This window comes from Cuculus canorus, chromosome 3 (genome assembly GCF_017976375.1).
Source record: "Cuculus canorus isolate bCucCan1 chromosome 3, bCucCan1.pri, whole genome shotgun sequence".
Classification (NCBI taxonomy): Eukaryota; Metazoa; Chordata; class Aves; order Cuculiformes; family Cuculidae; genus Cuculus; species Cuculus canorus.
In genome coordinates, this window is record NC_071403.1 from 39,852,043 (window position 1) to 39,870,494 (window position 18,452).

At 43.1% G+C, this 18,452-nt stretch overlaps 1 protein-coding gene and 1 long non-coding RNA gene across 2 annotated transcripts in view; one reads left to right on the forward strand and one right to left on the reverse strand.

Moving 5' to 3' along the window:
* The first annotated feature begins 246 nt into the window (after positions 1–246).
* RSPO3 (R-spondin 3) overlaps positions 247–18,452 on the forward strand; it is a 62,256-nt gene continuing 44,050 nt past the window's right edge. Inside the window, exon 1 of the mRNA XM_009562893.2 lies at positions 247–529. Coding sequence (XP_009561188.1) covers positions 433–529 — 97 coding nt within the window. The 5' untranslated portion in view covers positions 247–432. The remainder of the gene's footprint in view (positions 530–18,452) is intronic.
* Positions 2,713–8,431, reverse strand: LOC128851880 (uncharacterized). The gene is made up of 3 exons (XR_008449411.1): positions 8,161–8,431; positions 7,260–7,330; positions 2,713–4,303 (listed from the first exon to the last, which is right to left on the reverse strand). It is a non-coding gene; the product is annotated as an uncharacterized LOC128851880 (long non-coding RNA).

The window sequence follows — 18,452 nt, forward strand, 5'->3', positions numbered from 1 at the left end:
TCCTGTCGGCACCTCGCCCGCCCGGCGCACACAGCCGCACGCACCCCGGCACCCCCACAACATGCTGCCGGCCACCGGCCCGGCATGGACCCCGGCGGCGGCTGCTCGGCTCCTCTCCGGTCCTGAATCCCCTCTGAGGTTTGCTGCAGGTAGCGGGGCGGAAGGCTGGAAAGTGCAATAGGAAAAGCGGAGGGGAAGGGAAAAAGAAAGAAAAAAAAAAAAAAAAGGAGGGAAAGAAAAAAAAAAAAAGGCAAGAAAAAAAAAAAAGGCAGAAGCCTTCAACAACCCGGCCAAGCCCAGCTTTGGATCTCGGTGCAGGTATTTCTGCTGCTGTGTTCGTCCCTTGCTGCCTACCACCCCGGTTTATTTTGCTTTTTAAAGGAAAGAAAAAAAAAGAACGAAAAGGAGAAGACGAACTCTCAAAGGGTTACTATGCAATTGCGACTGATTTCTTGGTTTTTTATCACTTTGAACTTTATGGAATACATTGGCAGCCAACACGCCTCCAGGGTACGGCGACAGGGAAGAAGTAAGTGCGAAGAGATTTATACTTTGATAACTTCTGTTTGCTCTCGTCGTGCTGTTCACCTGCCCGGGGGGTTCTGGTGCCCCCGGTGCTTGTGCGAGGGCGCTGGAAGCGAGTCCGGAGCCCGCGGGGCGGCCGAGCGGATCTCGGGCTCTTTCATTGAGTTGGAGGGATGAAGGCGATTTTTGATCTCTTTTTTGCTTTTCTCTCTCACTTCACTGGGATGAGCAAAGCTGGCTCCGGGAAGACCTGCGTCTGCTCCTTTATAATTGAATGTCTAGTAAAGGGGAACGTCCTTTCCTAGGTCTTTCCACTTCCCCAAGGGAAAGCGCGATGACCCGACAGGTAACTTTCTATGTCGTGAAGCCCTAAGCGCCGTTCCCCGCTCCAGGTCACCGTTTAGCGACCTGGGGGAAGCCGGGGAGAGAAGTCCCCACCCCGAGAACCAGCGGTACAGATTAGTGCCATAAATTAAGCCTGGAGCCCGGCGATGAGTAGCGAGGGGCTAGAGCGTCCCGCTGCTTTCCAGCCTCCACTTGCCACCAGCCCCCTCGGTGGCACCGGCCGGGATGCCCCTCGGTGACCCATCACTATCCCGGGGCCGCGGCCCCTGATTTTTTTTTGTGTTGTTTGTTTGTTTGTTTTTTAATCCCCTGGGACGAAAGGAATTTGTCCTTTCTGATTTAGCCGTCCGGTGCAGCCCGGGTGGGAGCAGAAGAGAGCCGGGGGGACCGAGGGGCAGTGCCGGCAGCAGGTCCTTGGGCTCTGCCATTCGGAGGAGGCGACGCGGGGCACCAGAGGCCAGGAGAGCCCCCCGGCACCGGGGCAAAGCCAGGCAGCAGAGAGTCGCCCCGTCGGGAAGGCGCCGTCCAGGTTGCGGGGAGCTCCGGCAGCACCGGGCATCTCCGAGGGCACCGGGCTACCGGGCAGAACGGGAGGTGGCACCGGGACGTGCCCCAGATCCCACCCCGCTGGCACTGGGACCCATTGAGGTTCCCTGGGCAGGGGAGGCAATTCCTGCACACCTACCGCCGAGGGGCTGGTCGTGTCTGTCTTCTTTCCCTGACAGCTGTAGATACGGAGGAAATGTCATAAAACAGGGCAGCCTGCGTTTAATCAGCGAGAAGTAACTGAGGGACTTCCTCGGGCAGGGACGGGGGGGGGGGGGGGGTTATACTATTATTATTTTTTTTTTTCGCTCAGCGCTCCCTCCCTTGCCGTGCTGGGCACGGGTAGCCCTTGAAAGCCTCCTTTGTACGGTTTTCCTCCTGCACACAAGGTTCGATTCACCTAAAGTGCCCCTAAAGCGGAGCCTAGAAGGAGAGAGCCCTGGGGCTCCAGCCCTCCCATCCCCACGACCGCGCAGCGAGAGAGCACTGAGGGCTAAGTAAAACATGTCAGGACATCCGATTTATTATCCTTGGCGAGGGAGGGCTCCGTGGCCTCCACCGCTTCCCACCCACTCCTTTAACCCCTGGCATCCTCTGTTCCGCAGGCTGCCCATCGCCGCGGGGACGGGCGCTGCGGCGGGGCTCAGCTTGGGGGGGGCACAGCAGGCTCAGAGGGGCAGGACCCGCTCTTGGGGCGAGGGTTTGGGGTGCGGGGTCCCCCCTGCGCCGCTCCTTGCGCCGGCACCGGGTGCGTGCGGGGCCAGAGCCGGGCCGCCGGCGACCTCTGCTGTCGTGCGCCGCGCCGGGCAGCCCGCGGCGGCAGGTGCTGCGCTCCGCGCCGCTCGGCTCCGCCTGGCACCGGTGCTGCTCACCTCCCGGAGCCGTGGGGAAGGCAAATCGCCCTGCTGCCCCCGCCGGATCCCGAGTTGGGAGTGAGGGAGCCGCTTTTTCCCAGCGTCGGAGCTGCTGCGCGCGGTGCGCATCTCTGTCCCACGCAGGGCTTTGCGAGGCATCCTGTTGGGTAGCGTGATTTTCGGGAAAGAGAAGTAAAAGTGTTATCTGCAGAAAATTCGCTGGTTGGTACAACGTGGAGAACGTACCGAGCGCTCCCTCAAAGTGTTCTGGTCAAAATGCAGGAGTGAAGTTAATTCGCAGCAGAACAAGGGGCTGAAAAATCACAACTACAAAGAGTCAGAAGGGAAATTCGGCTCATTAATTTGGCGCTGAAAACAAATTAACATCAGAACACCTCACTTCGACACGGTGTACATTGTCCGCTGGCTGAGGTCAGCCAGTTGTAAAACATGCTTTGGTATAACTGGTGGTTATTTGGTGTGAAGCGAAAATTAGAGTATGAATGTTCATGGAAGTTATTGTAGACGAGGTTACAGTCACCACTTGCACCGATTGCTTTGGCTTTAAAAATCTGTGAATCCTTTTTACTGAATACTGGAAGTTGGAAAAAACTGTACTGTGCAGATAAGGGAAACACTTGCCAATTCTATCTGTGACATGGAAGACTTTGTCTGGATTTCTGTTGCTTTTGCCCAGTGTCTTTAAAGTGTAAGTCATAAACCCATTGCTAGGGAAGTGTTATCAAATCTCCATCTAACCTAAGTATTTTTAAACAAAGTGCAATCCACTTGCCATTAAGCAGCCAGTGTTACTGCATTTCATTTAATATCTGAGTCCTCCATTCTATGTATTACATTGTAGACTCTCACATTTAAGATAAAAGAAAAACAGAGCCTGAACTGACTAGTTCGGAATACGCTGGGCCAGCCTCTCAGCTGCTATAAACTAAAGCTTCTTTGTTAATTTTCCCCAGCAGAAGGACCTGGTCTTGAAGCATTACTTATTTTGTATCTATTAACAAAGTAATCTTTCTTAGCAGAGAAGTCCAGTCTGCAGTCCTTTCATTTCTCCAACTCCTACTGAAGTTTCTAGTTTAAGCATCCTAAATTTCTGTTTCATGATCAGAAGTAATCAAACAGTCCACCGTACAGGGGCAAAACTTCTCTGAAGTCTGCTATGGAGTGCAGAGGATTTGGTCCGTAATTAGACAGAGCAGACAAGATAAATAGAAGTTCAAAAGCGAATGTACTATTAGCAAAGATATTTGGATTTGTTCTGATAAGAGCAATTAAGATTAACAAGTTGCTTGTTTGGGTCCTACCAGATAAATTAATACACAGCTGAGTATAAAATAGCATACAAATAAATAAGTTCTATGTATTTGCCAGTGATTACAGTTTACTTAGAAAAAAAGTATGATTAAGTCAATAGTTCCAAAATACTTTGTCTCTGCAGGCAACCATCAACCCTCAAAACTTAGTTCTGACAGCTGTGCACCTTTCCCATTGACCTTTTAACTCACTGAAATGAAGTATTATCTGCTATGGGTCTGTGAATGACCGGCAGCCCATTTGCCATGACCCTGTGGACTACCAGCAAGCCACGGACTGTATTTGGAAACTCCTACGATAAGAAAAGTGATAGAAAAATCCTATGTTTGCACCGCAACTCCTACATCTGGGAGTAAACTTATTTGTATGACTTAGTGGAACTGCAATTTGGATTCAGAACTACTACGATGTATGTTATTGGTAGCCTATCAGTATCTGATGTTGGCGATTGCCTTCTGCCTTCTACTGTAACGGTGTTTTTGTGACACACAATGTTCATACCTTTGGTCGTTCCTCTGGTGGCCCCTCTGTTGGTTCCTCTGTTGATGCTGGATTGCTGATCTTCCAGCATCTGCTTCTGGTCACGGTCACGAGTGAAGGGCTCCACCCTGCAAACACTTTGCCTCTCTAACTCGGTTTGCATGCAACTACTTTCGAATTCAAAATTCAGCAGATGTGTAACAGCCCATTTGAAAACATTGCTATATAAAATAAAACAAAATGGGACAGAACTGACAAAACACTAACTGGTAAAATTGTCTTCATTTTTTAGTACTGTTGCAGATGCTACACGGAGGTAAAACGTCAACACGAAAAGAGGAACTGCATTATTAATTACAATTGAATTTTGGAAGTGATTTTTTAGTATTTCACCATCTGTATATTACTGATCTACATGTATGTTTAGGTTTGGCATGGCACAGATGGTAATGCTACATATTCTGTGTATAATATAGGCGTTGTTACCAATTTTTTTGAAGAAAAATTATTTAATACCTGATTTGCAAGGATTTAAAGCAGAAATTATCCAAGCAGGCAGCCACTGAGAAAGCCAGATCTATCCTTGAGTGGAATTACTCATTGTTAGTTCTCTTTCAAACTATTTTAATGCCACCGATAATTTTTTTCTGTGACGTTTTCATATTAGTATTGTCAGAGTAAATACTTCGCTGGTGACAAGTGCATCTTTTTTGCAATGAAGCTATATTTCTCATTTTGGACGAGATCCCATTTGTTTTGAAATAGACTAAAACTCCTATTGCAGTCATTAGAAACAGAAGCAGACGGAGAACCGTTTCATAAACGGTGAACATATTTAATGGTAGTGAGATCTTGATTAAATAATAGGAAACCACTACTCATTGCTGAAAGCATTAGAAGAGTTATAGAGATAGATTGCTTGCGTTGCTTTTTTTGGGGTTTTTTGTAATTCTATGCTTGAAGTATACCAGCCGCATGTGGAACGATACGTGTTATTACCCCAAGAGACTGAAAGATGTTACAGAGCAGTTCCCATTTCATACCTGACATCTGAAAGGGTGATAATTTCTAATTTTGTTTCTTTCAGTTACTGAAGCCACTTCCTATATTATATAGAGTTTATGTTAAACTGTAAATATGTATATTGCCACATCTTCTCAAAGCCGTTGATGTAAGATGGTATATCAGTAAATACATAAAAAGTCCCATTTCTCTTTGCAGGCAGAATAAACTATTGTTATTATTAATTAGATGGGGTTAGAACTTCAACTGCCTCCTTTGCTTTCAGTGGAGAAAGTCTCATGGACTTTGCTGGAGCAGGAGAGGGTTTTTTTTTCTGCAGGACCTTAAGAAACATTTTGAGTTTGGAACAATTCCTGTGCTAGAATACTTGCAAAATCACACGATCCAAATACGCACAACCACTATATAGGAAAAACCAATGCTCTGTACAATGTTCAAAGCATAGGCTGCTCGGAAGGCAATCTCTTTCTTAAGTATATGAAAAGAACATCTTTTTTTACTACTTTCACCTACCAAGCCAACTGAAGTCAACAAAGTTAGCTTTGAGATTAATTTCTTTTAAGCTTTGTCATTAGTCTATCAAGCCTTTGCAAATCCCCGGTCTGCCGCTTCTTTCTGGTCATTTTTCACTGAAGATAACAGAAGTTATGCCTAATAAAATCTGAGCTAGGACTTAAAAGTCAGGCTTACTAATTATTTCTTGCTTCGCATGCTCATTTTGCTTTCTAATTAATAAAGCTATTGTGCTGACTTGACCATTGCTGTTTATTGCTAACATTGATAAGCTATATATCATCTAATATTCAGTCATTTATAGACAGTGACTACTAGGACAATTCATCTGTTAAAATGATGGAAGTTCTTAAGAAGTTTTTTTCCCCAGCAGTAAGTTGTCCTTTTCGCCCTTGAAATTAAATTGTGAATAGTTGTGAAAGCCTGGTGGAGGAGATACAAAAGTTAATAGAAAAATAATATTTTTGTCTCGTTCCTAATTTTGGAATCTGAACTACTCAAAATCATTTTGCCAGTTTTTTACCAAAATAATTCAGATCAAAGCAATCTTATCAGATGACAAAAGACAGCTGAAACCATGCATGTTTTCATAGAAAATTCTGTCTTTCTGCTATTACCACAAACAACGCCACAGATAAAAATATTCAGAGAATATTTATTCACATAAAACACATTATGGCTCTTAATAAAAAAAAAAAAAAAAGGGAAGAGCTACAATTTTTTTATAAATAATTGAATAACTGAGCTTCTGTGAATGGCAGTACAACTACTTACGAGACACTTTGCCATAATAAAATCCAACAGACTTTGTTAATGATTACTTTAACCCTATTTTTATTGTTATCAGTGAGCAGTGAGATGAGCATCACTACTTAAAAAGGACGGATTGTACCATGATTATATGATAGCTGACTAATAAACACTTTTGTGTGTTTCAATGTCTATATCATGAGCTATAGACCACGCATTTGAAAATATTAATGTTATTTACTTGTGATCAAAAATAGCACCCACTGAAGCAAAGGAGCCACAAAACTTATCTGTTCAGTGCTGCTAGGAAAGAACTTGGCTATGGGGATCAGAATTGAACCAGGAGAGTTGTGAAGGGGAATCTCACTTTTGGCTGCAGTGACAGCACCAAGTCCTGCCTGCTCCAAGTAGCACCTTGGCCTTGCACCCATACTTTGGTTCCACACAACAGTGTAATTAGCAGGGAGAATGTAAAGGAATGCATATAATGATACTTTTAAATGAAAGTAAACCCCCGAACCTCAGGTCTACTCTGAGTTCTGGTAGCGTGCTGCTATAAACTTTATCCTTTCAGGCTTCTTATTGTGTGTCAATTTTATGTCCTGACACGTTTCATGTTTAAACTTGAAAGGTCCTAGATGGGATTTCAGACGTTTGATATTTCCTGCAGGCTAAAGCTGATTTTGGGGCACTGTAAAATAAAACAGGAGCTCATTGATGGGTGTTGGAATAGCAACGATGTGTGATTCCTGCGGCTTCCTGTAAAGCGCAAGAGCAGACACAGCAAGGCTCAGATCCAAGGACAGGACTTAGGTGCCTAAGGTGTGTCTGGGGCAGGATTTAAGCACCTAAGTCCCTCACCTTCAAAGCCCTACTTAATTGCCAACTCACCTTTGACGCACGGGCATTTCTCAGATGTTTTGTTGCTTCTTACATGCGATTTCAGACATTTGAGGGCCCACCTGGCATGGGAGAATTCTGAGCTCAGGTCCCTTATGCAGAGACTTTGAGATTTTCTTTTAAAGAATCTGGGTTAAAAAGGCAATACACAAATAATAAAAACAGCAATATAAAGTTGTCCTGTGGGATTCACAGAACTCTGCAGGCACTCTCTTACTGACATTAATCAATATAGACTGAATATAGTCACTCACATGCCTGCTCCTGCACCCAGGCCCCCTGAGCCCTTTTCTCTTCTGTGCTAACTAAAACACGTGCAACAACACGGCCAGAGATTATAAGTAAAGCCAGACAATAAAAAGTCAATTTATTAGTGGAGATCAAACAGGTTAGAGTAATGCTAGATAAAAGAATTAATTTAACCTAGGTTTCCAACCCCTGGCTGAATATTTTAGCTGCTGATGATTTGGATATAATAAGGATATCAAGGCTGCTGTCTCTTTGCTACGTTTCAAAAGAACAGAGTCAAGTCTCCCTTTCTCTCTTCTTTTGCTAAAGAATACATTGGCTTGAATGGCGGGATACCAGTGCCAGGACACCTAACCCTCCTAGGCAGCCAGGATTTGAGACAGTTTCTGACCTCGGCATTTTCCCCGTGACAAGGCCGAGAATCCTTTGTCTGGGGTGCTGTTTTGTGTCAGTCACTTTTGGAGCCACCCAACTCTTCCCACCTACTAAAAAGCAATTTAAATGCCTCCTTCAGGGCTGCCGACTGTACTTTGATGGAGGCGTCGATGGAGGGCATTGCTACACAAAGTAGGAATATTCAGAATAGCATAAATCCTTTATCAAGCACCAGCTCGCCCACCTCACTTCTCTCCAAATAACTCACCAAGTGCGCAGATTCTCTGGTGATAGCATTTTGGTGGGAAGTTACAGGAGTTGTAGAGCTTGAGTCCCTTTTTCCTCATCTCCCTTATGAAGTGAGCTTCTGTTTTAAGTCGAAGGAAGAGGAGAAGTTTCTTGTCCGAACCAGAAACATAGGAGCAGTCAGCTCGTGGAACAAGATTTCCATTGCGTTTCTTGACTAACACTTACGGACATCCACATGAACCAGAGCTACTAAAATCTGACACTTTAATATGTTTACAAAGTTTATGTATGTTATCAGCACATGTAATACTCCCAGCAGGATTTATTACAGGTTTCTTTAGCAACAACATTTTTTATTCATAACAGCTCAACTGGTCAGAGAGAGGAAAACAGCCAGTTTCTTCACAGCACGCCTCCCACGCACACTTGCCCTGCGTTATTGCATTGCTTATTTATGAAGATTGCAAACACCAGCATCGGCAAGTGTTTCATAACCTTGTTTCCTTTTCCTAGAATGTTCATAATTAATTTCACTTTTTTTCTATGCCACTGAATAAGGAGTTGCTGCTTTTATTTTACTTTGTGTTACACAGCCAAGTGAAGAATTACGCCTCCAAAATAGAACCAAGTGGGACCAAAGAGTATTTATGTAACATGGGAGTCAGATGATGTTAAGTGCATGTATTTAGCAAATACGTGGAGATGGATGAGGATTCCAGAAAATTTTAGTATAACTCAGAAGTGAAAATAATCAACTAAGATGAGGCCTCCTTGTGCTGGGCACAATGACCACAGATGTCATAAAATCTGACAGACAAAAAGCCTTGAAGGCAGGAAAGGTAAATAAATTACACAATACGAGACTTTGCAAAAAACCAGCTTCTGTTTTGCAGTCCAGAATGAAGTCACACATTCATCTTTTGTGTTTATGTTTTATAAAGAGTTGAGCAATTAACAAGTTTCAGAATTGAGAGTGTGTTAGAAGCAAAAGCAGAATTCTCTACAGAAGTCCAGAATTTATAACTTGTGCTATGTCCTGGACAAGCACTTTTAAGCCCAAGGCCTTGGCTTGAGGAGTGAAACAACTTCAACGTGTTATTCAAGTTACCTATCGAGGGGAAGCTTCAGGGGTGTAAGAATTTATCAGTAGGATTCAGTTGCAAGTGAATATCAGCAACTGGACGTTCCCATGGCTGCTTAGGTCATATATTTTTTCTTAAGAAAAAGACCAAAATTGCTTTGAGGAACAGGTAAATAGAAAAACAAGTTCTTCCAGAGAGATTGTGGACAAAAATATTTCCCTTCTTCTGTTGGCATAACTTCTTTCTGCTAACAACCAGTGAAATCTGCATGACTTAAGAATGCTTATTCTCTTCCATGAGTCTGTACCATATTCTTTCATTGTAATTCACTGAGATACTAATCATGCTTTAAACCCCCAACTTCTTAGAATAAGTAAGTTGTCACACTACTAACTCTGAGTTCAGTATATTTCAGGAAATAATGTAACAAGTGTTGACATATATTATGGTTATGTGGTCTCTTAGATGTCAAAGTGGACTCAATCACTCCATGGATTTGAAAATTATGGAGGAAGTTTAAAACAGGCTTTCTTCTACAATTTTTCTGTGTACTCTAGCTGGATACTCTGATGAAAACAGGTCTTCCCAAGCTTTATGGAGGTTAGAAGCGCTGGGTGGGGAGCGACTGGAGCGGGGCTTCTTACTCCTATTTGCCAGGATCTGACTGGCCACAAGGGAAACCGCAAACTGTACCCTTTGGAGATGAGGACAGGCAACTATTCACCTCTTTCTGAAATCACATAATATTCCAGCTTCCCAGCTAGTGGAGAAGTTCATTACTTCCTCAGTATAAATCACTCCTGAGTCCAGATAAAACAGGTTAATCGAAAGAGTGGTCTTGCATTTCCGTGCTTCCTAGATTATGTGAAAAAGGAGGATTCCAACCATAGCTACCACTGAAAGACCATCAAGCATTATGAAAGTCAATCCATAATCCTTTCTGGAGCCTTGCATAATTTGTTGAAAAATAAGTTATTCATCAATGGAACTTGCTGGTTGAGCCTTCCTCCCTGGTTCCCTGACTGACTGTGGTTACTGCTGTGTGTACCAAAAAGGGTCTGTGTTTTTCATCCGGGAATATGCAGAGACCTTGGACACATCTTGTCCAAAAGACATCAGCCACAGAAATTGCAGTACTGCACGTAAGAGAGCTTATTCAGAAGAATCTTCCATCTCACACTCCCTAACTCCTATATAAGCCTACTCTGGCTTATGCACTTCATCCCCAGGAACAAACTAAGCCTACAGCTGTAGTCCTAAAGTTGTAAAAACTCTTTTATGCTGTCTATGCCCACGATTTTCTAAAAAGATATTTTTGACCATCAGCATTTATATAACATTTGACTACAGTGTCAGAAAACCACATGCTTACCAAAAGCACATTGTGGTGTTTAAAACCATTCACAAAATATTTACAAAATCACAATTTTGATGGAAAATATATTTGTACATTATACCTTATACATTTAGTCATATCTTCCGTCTGCCTTACATGTTCATATCTTTATCTGTGTATATACATTTACATGTATAAAAATTCACTTAGATACAAGCAAAAATTAAAAATCTTGATGTGTTCTTCAAGTATTCTCACTTTGATATTGTCTTAAAATATAAGTAAAAAGGATCCTGATAACCTCACCCTTTGAAAACTCCATCTCTTCTCCCATTGTTTTATGTTCTGCTTAGTTGCAGAAAACAAAGTCATTAGTTTTATACAGGTTAAAAAACCCACTAAATTAAAAAAAAGAACAAAACATTGGAAGTTTTGTAGGGGATTCTCTTTCTGTTGAGCTTGGCATACTTAAAACTATACCAAAAAGTTATATAGACCCTTCCCTTTTTCAATGTGTTAAGGTGAAACCTTTCTGGTGTTTCATATGGTGTGTATCACTGGGCTGGATATGTCATTCAGCCAATGAAGAGGAAAACAGTGTTCCTTAGGCTGGGGTCTGGGCAGGGGCAATCCATGGTGCTAGAGAAGGAGTCTTCCCTTGCCCCCGTGACCACCTAGCAGCACTGCTGCTGATATTCCTGAGGTGGGGATGTCCTCGCGCATAGGTTGTATGTGTACCTGCATCTGTGCATGTGCTGGGGGAACAGTAGGGAATGTTAATATTCCTCCCTTTTATAAAAGAATAGAAATGTCATGATCATAAGGCACATGCCAAACTGACAGGAGGTTTTCAATTAGATCTTCTGCATTGTTTCTAATGGCAGTTCGTTTAGGGAGAATAAACATCTCATAAAGGTTAAGGGACTGATTCCGCTTCTAGTTACAACTCATGTCAGTAAGCAAATAACTCATAGTTCTGCCAGCATAAAATTTGCATGTGCTGAGAATCCAGCCTAAATGTTTATACAGGCTATTAGGAAAACACAATAGTTGGTGGGAGATTTTTGTTCTCACTCACCAAGAAAAAGAGCAGCAGTGCAATCTGCACTTCTCTTTGCGAGGTGCTTGTAAAGTGCATGAGGGTATTCTACTGTCATTTGTAAGAAAACAGCTGCAATTTGCCACTTAAAAGTGTAGGAGGGATACTTTTACTGCTTTACCCATGCTGTACTTACTCATCCTGCCCCAGGACTGTGTGCCTGTGAGTTTTTTCTTACTTTGCCATTTGCTCAGTTGCAGTTTTCAGGCTTCCCTCTTCCCTCTCTTTCTATACATATTGAAGTTGGGCACTATTTCTCAAAGCAGCGATTGAAGTACTTTGGAGAGTGAGAACCCATACCAAATCAGATTAGCAAAATAAGCAAGCACAGATAAACCTCAAATGCTGTGTTTTCTGAAGTGGCAAGTGGCAGAGAAATTCTTGATTATCTCCATTATCCTGTCTGATTTAATACAAGCATGGCTTGTGTCCTCCTCACTATCCACAGTGTGCGTGGATCCAACCCAAGCCCACTGGAAAGGAGAACTAGCAGGTGAATGTTGTGAACCAGAGCAGACACACCCAAATTAGCCTGCAACAATACAGGGTACGTGAAAATGCATTAAAAAATATTTTTAAAAATGATTTTCTGAAATGTTCTTATCACTCTATCAATTTCTGCTCTTCTCTAGTGTCACCCCAAAAGAACATTGTCTCAGCCTTAATATTCTCTCTCCCTCACTCTCCTGTTGGTACCTACAAGCAAGTTTACTTTTCCCTTTTAATACCAAGCCACAAGTTATTGCAACTTACGGTTCTGAGCCCAGGGTTTTGAGGAGAAATGGTGGAAAGACAACGGATGCCCTTGAGCTGCAGTGTGATGACTTGATGATAGCAGTGGTTTTCTTGGTGAGAGAAACAAAGCAGTGAACAACTTCTTTGATTTACAAAGACAGATTGTAAAAACAAGCTATGAAACTTTGCATATACAAAAAGATGTGAATCCTTGGAGTATTTGTCAGACAAGGCCTGGTAGAAGTCAGGAGGGAGCTGGAATTGTTTGCATGTTGTAATCGAGCACATAGCCCCGAGGTCTATCAAATACAAGAATATGAAGGCTGGAGTCTGGGAAGTGGTAAACAGTTCTGAATGCATCAGCTAACAGCAAACATGGCTATGGCTATTTGGCCAAGCACAAATATTGAAATATTCACCCAGTTCTTCTACTGCTCTCCAAGAATCAGTGCAGGACCCATCTTCAGGGTCCAGCAGAAAAAGTTCAGTTTGCAAAAATGTGGGAGAAGGGGAGGAAAGTTGACTCCATAACGCTTTGCATTTCCCCATGACTTTGTCAGGGAGTGCCACGACGGATGGCAGGGCAACTGGGCTCAGTTTAGTTCAGTACAACTTACAGGATCACCCTCCTCGGCTGCTGAGTGATACAGTGTCCCAGAAAAGATGGGCAACAGAGTTCATCTACAGAACTGCAATGTGCAGCACTGCTTGCTGCTCTCTGTAAGCAATTCCCAGCTTTCGTAATGTCAGATGGTCCTGACATTCCCTATATAAAGCCTGTTCTCTGACACATTTAAATCCTCAAAGCTCTGCACATCTCTATTCTCTCTTCTGACAGCAGATGAATTATGTCTACAAATGGAAATATCTACTCCTCCTCTTGGCTTGCTGTGGAGCCATAATCCCCTCCCCCAGTTATTCAGTCTAAGTGGATTTACAGAGTTAGTCTGACAGTTTCTGAAATAGAAAACCTCTGGTTAAGGGCAGAGCCCAAGCACTGCTCTCTCTCTAGTCAGGCCAGTGCTGCTTCCTCCTCTTTAAGATGGACTCCCTCTGAAGATGTGGGGATGGAGGAAATACCACACCCTGTCCAGCTGTCAGCCTTTTGCTGAGACAGCTGTCACAACTGCCAGTTCTTGAAGGTTTTACAAAGCGTACAGTTTCAAACAAACATCAGATAAAAGCAATTTTGAGTCTAAACCAAGCATGGCCAGGTTTGCATTGGTGAAAGTCATCAGCTTCTATTATCTATATCTTGAGCCATCCAGTTCTTTGGCTTCAAGGCACTTCTAGGGCCTGATTCTGATCCTATTGAAGTTAATGGGAGGTTTTGTCACTGATTTCAATAGGAGGCCCTTAACTTTCCAACTTTCTGTCTATAGAGGCTTGAAGTGCTTCCAGGTTTCCATCACAGTCTGCGGTTCGCCTCTTTATGTCAGTTGGACGTTAATGAATTGCCTGGGCCCACACCTTTGGATATAAGAAAGCTCTAGATCTGATTCAGCTCTTGCTCACACACCAGCTTTATACCTCAGTGGAGTCCCTCCTGATTTGCACTGGCAGGACAGTGAGGTCCAACGTTACTTATGCCTGGGTCATTGCCAGCAGAACGCAGAGAGAACTCAAGTCACTTGTTACCCCCTTCCCTGCACCTCTCAATCACAGTGTATATGTATGTATATATATGTGAGTGTATTAGAATCATCTGGACTCTTTTAAGTTATTCACCATTGAAACTGACTTCAAATTCAAGTTTTAAAGTTGAAATAACAACGAAGGAAAAAAGCCAGAAGGGAGCCAGCTGCAAGGGTACTCACAATTTTCATCAGTCTACGGGACACTCCTAATAACATATTTTACTACTTTGTAGTGAACTTTCTTTGCTTCTGCCATAAATATATTCCCTACACTGTAAATGAATAGCTTGCAAGCTCAGTAAAGTTAATATAGAAGAATAAATCTTAACTACCTAATGTCAGGTCAGAAATATAAATCTTATCTAATATGCCAGGTCAGAAGGAAAGAATACTTTTAGCTGAAAATAGCAAATACTTTCCAGTGCAGAGTAGGAACTTATTTTTTGCTTTAAAAAAATATGCTGCCCCTAATAAGATGAGTTGAACAGTCTCCTTTTAGAATCTCCAAAAGAAAAATAAACACATAGAGCAGAGTTAATTTATAAAATGCTCCAAAGTTTATCTTGGCAGAACAGTTCTAGGCAGTGAGATTTCTTTCCCTCTCACACATGCATTCATACACATTCACACACATACACATGTCTCAAAATTAGGACAAGCCCTTACAATAGCAAATACTACAGGAAAGTTCTATATCCGGATAAGTTCACAGATCTTTATGCAGGCAAAGCTCTCATTTTCAAATCAATGGAAATTTTTCCAAAGCGAGACAACAGTCCTTCAAGACTTTGTGTAAGTACAGACCTGCTGTGTCACAGTGGGAAACAGCAAGCCGCACAAGTCCCTCCTGTTTCAGGTCCCCCAAGTTCCTCCTGTCTCAGGTCCCCCTCCCATGCACCAGCACTTCTGTCAGCTGTAAAGCAGGGACACAGCCGCCATCCCCTCCTTCTGACTGCCTGGGGCCCCACTTTTTTGGGCACAGCTGGATAGCCTGCTGGGTGATTTGCCAGCCAGCTGCTGCTGGCAGACATGTCCCTCCCAGGACTCACAGGTTCCTACTGCTGCCCATCCTCTTATTCCTCCTTCATACCTCTTTCACACACGTCTTGCACATCAGAGCTAAGGCAACTTCAGAGACTGTGGAGGTGGTCCACCTAAGGCTTTCTTTCAGCCTCATGGGCTTAGATTTTTATATTTTTTTTTAATAGTCTGTATGCCTGCAATCAGCCTGTGCTAGGCAGCTACAATGATGGAGCGGTATCACAGGTTCCAGATCTATCAGCCAAAAGACTCCTCAAGTGTAGAGCACAACACAACCAACACCAAACAGCACCATGTCCTATGCTGACACTCCCAAAGAGTATGGAGTTCCTCCACCTTTTGCAGCAGCCACTGGCCTTTCAAATAGTTCATTTACCTCAGGGTCAGCAAAGCAAACAAAAGCACTTCCATCAAGAGTGGCAAGAACAAAGGCAATTTTATTCAGATGAAATACAACTCAAGGCTGGTGAATGCACAGTTGTCTAGACCATCCCTTCTCAGTGCTACAGTGCAGACCTTAACTTACTAAAACCCACAGAAGAATGTAATGAGTGGGTTCCTCCTCTCTCCTCTCCTCTCCTCTCCTCTCCTCTCCTCTCCTCTCCTCTCCTCTCCTCTCCTCTCCTCTCCTCTCCTCTCCTCTCCTCTCCTCTCCTCTCCTCTCCTCTCCTCTCCTCTCCTCTCCTCTCCTCTCCTCTCCTCTCCTCTCCTCTCCTCTCCTCTCCTCTCCTCTCCTCTCCTCTCCTCTCCTCTCCTCTCTCCGTTTGGGCTGTTGGGAAGTTGCCAGTAATTTCCAGCATTTGGTCTGACAACTCTTCTACTGTAAATATTTAGAAGAATCCATTAGAGATTAAACAAAGTGTAAGTAACTGCTCGTAAGTGATAGCTCTTATTAATGCTTGCAGCAACAGGCGCTTTACAAAGGCATATGAAAGTCTTACCTCTAGGTTGCTTGTAGGAAAGGACAAGATAGCAGGCAGCAGCCAGAACACAGTGTAATTTGAGCATTAGTGTGTTATTATTATAAATAACCAGTGCAGAGACAGCATTCTGTAATGTGTGCACTATGCTTGCAAATCTTCTAGACAGCAATGGGTAGAGTGTGCTATTCTGACCAATGTGTTTTAAATGATTTGTATCAGGCTGCAGAAGTAGTCAGAGCCCCAGTTTGAACTTCTTTGCCTTTCTCTGGATTGCCTCAAAAACTGAAAAGAAAAAAAACCCAAACCCCAAGACCCCAAGTTCTCCCCATCCCAAAACGTATAAAGAAGCAGCTTTGCTGCATTGTCCTGTGTTACAGGGGAAAAGAGAAGCACTGCTTTGGTGGAATTTGTAACTTTTATTGTATTCTAAAATTGTCCTGACTAAACAGTGTCTTAAATGTTTATTGTGCAGTGTGATACTAGTGACAGAGAAGGGATGAACTCTAACAGTGTTCTTGGGCTGACAACGAGACGCTTCGGAAGTAATGCTGACAGAAGTCACTTTCCAGTGGATTCAATTTTGAGGTTAAGACTGCATTAACAACAAACTGAGATGTATTAAGATGCATAAATGTACCTACACTCTAGTCGATTCTGTTACTGAAAAACCACCATGATATTATAGGGACATAGAGAACAGCGGGTATACATCTATGCATGTGAATACCGTAGGACAATTTTCTACCACAACAAAGGTTCGTGATACTGACTTTTTTTTCATTTTAATTACATTATATATTGTCAGTTTACAGTGAGCATGGTGTGCTAGTCCCAATACAGAAGGGGTAAAAAATGGACTGAACTCCAGTGTCCAACTTGCACTGCGTAGGTCCTGCAAGCAAAAAGACCTGGGGCTCATCCAGGCCACTCATGATGCTCTCCTAGGATGGAATTTCTGGTACTCAGAAATAAAGCATGTAAGGTATCATTTCTAATTTTAGAAGCTGACAACCCCCTTTTACCTCCTTGTCCCCTGCCTTAAAGAAAATGTCTAGATAGTCTCTTAGATTTTCTGTCTTGTTCATCTTTTCATCTTAGTTTCACAGTTACTTCTGACTTTTCAGACTTAGAGCCACTATTTTCTGTATGTAAGTATAGATCTTTGCTCATGAAATAAATAAAATCAAGCTGGGCAACTGGGAGACTGGTGTGCATGCTGCTGAGCAGGAATATGCTGACTTGTTGTGTACTCTCATCACTAATCATGGTCGCTTATCAAGTTGCTGGCTTCAGCGCCACAGCAGGGAAAAAGAGTAGAACTTGATATGGTAAAGATTGGTGCTGAGGGTTTCCCAGAGAAAGAAAAGGGGAAGATATAGCTATTGTGATCATCTGAAACAGGTTTCAGCAAGTAAAAGAGAGAGGGAGGTGGCAAAAGAAGTTCTTAATACCCTCCTTACTAGTTCAGATGTCAGGCTGGTGTCAAGAGTGAAGGGGAGGATAATGCCTGTGGCAGCTTCCCCTCTGCGCTGCAGACTAGCACACAGTAAAAATGAAGCAAACATTGCTGTCTCTCGTTGTCAAGCCAGGGGTAGACTCAAAGCATGGATGGTGATGGACATGACTTCAGTGGGTGCAGTGCATTTTTTGAGGTGCTGCCGAGGCAGGGCCATCTCTGGCACTTGGCTGAAGTCAGTAGCTGTCTGACAGAAAGTGACTGCTACAGTCTGGGTCTGGTCTTGCACGACACATTGTTCCTGTCCAAAAGCAGGAGACAGTAATCCATGAAGTCGTCTTTAGGCCTTGGTCTTTCTGAGCTTGTTTATAGCCTTCCAAGTGCCAATACTCTTTAAACTCTAGAGCCAATAGACAGCAAGAGGAGAGAGTGAGGAAGACATCCTGAGCTTCCTGATAGTGGCAAGGATGATGAATGTAAGGCAGGATGTAAGGCAATTTATCTTCTTCTGTACCTCCCTTGGTGCACATACAGAAGCTTCAGAAAGTAAGGAAGAGGAAATTCTTATGCTCTGGAAAACCTACAGAAGGACAAAATAAAAGGTCATTTCAAGAAAGTGGAGCGTTAGTAAGGAGTATTTCTAAGATAGTGGGCTTGGATAGGTGAGAGCAACTAGAACGCTGTGCAAAAGTCCCCTAAGTGACTGTATTCACATTAAAATAATAACAGTAAGAAGTAGAAGCAAGAATGCCCCTCTTAAAACTCATACAAATATCAGTTCATTTTCCACCTTAATCCTCTTGACAGTTTTGCAAGAGGCCATTGTCATAATTTTTCGAAAGTGAAAAGGAGGAGGAGAAGTTCTCTTCTAAGACCAGCCAACAGCAGTAATTTCATTTTAAGACAAACAGATCACTTCATTGCAAATCCTGCTGAATTCCAGGTGGTCAGACCTCTTATGTACCTCAAGGAACAAATCTCCCACTAGATAATTTGGCACAT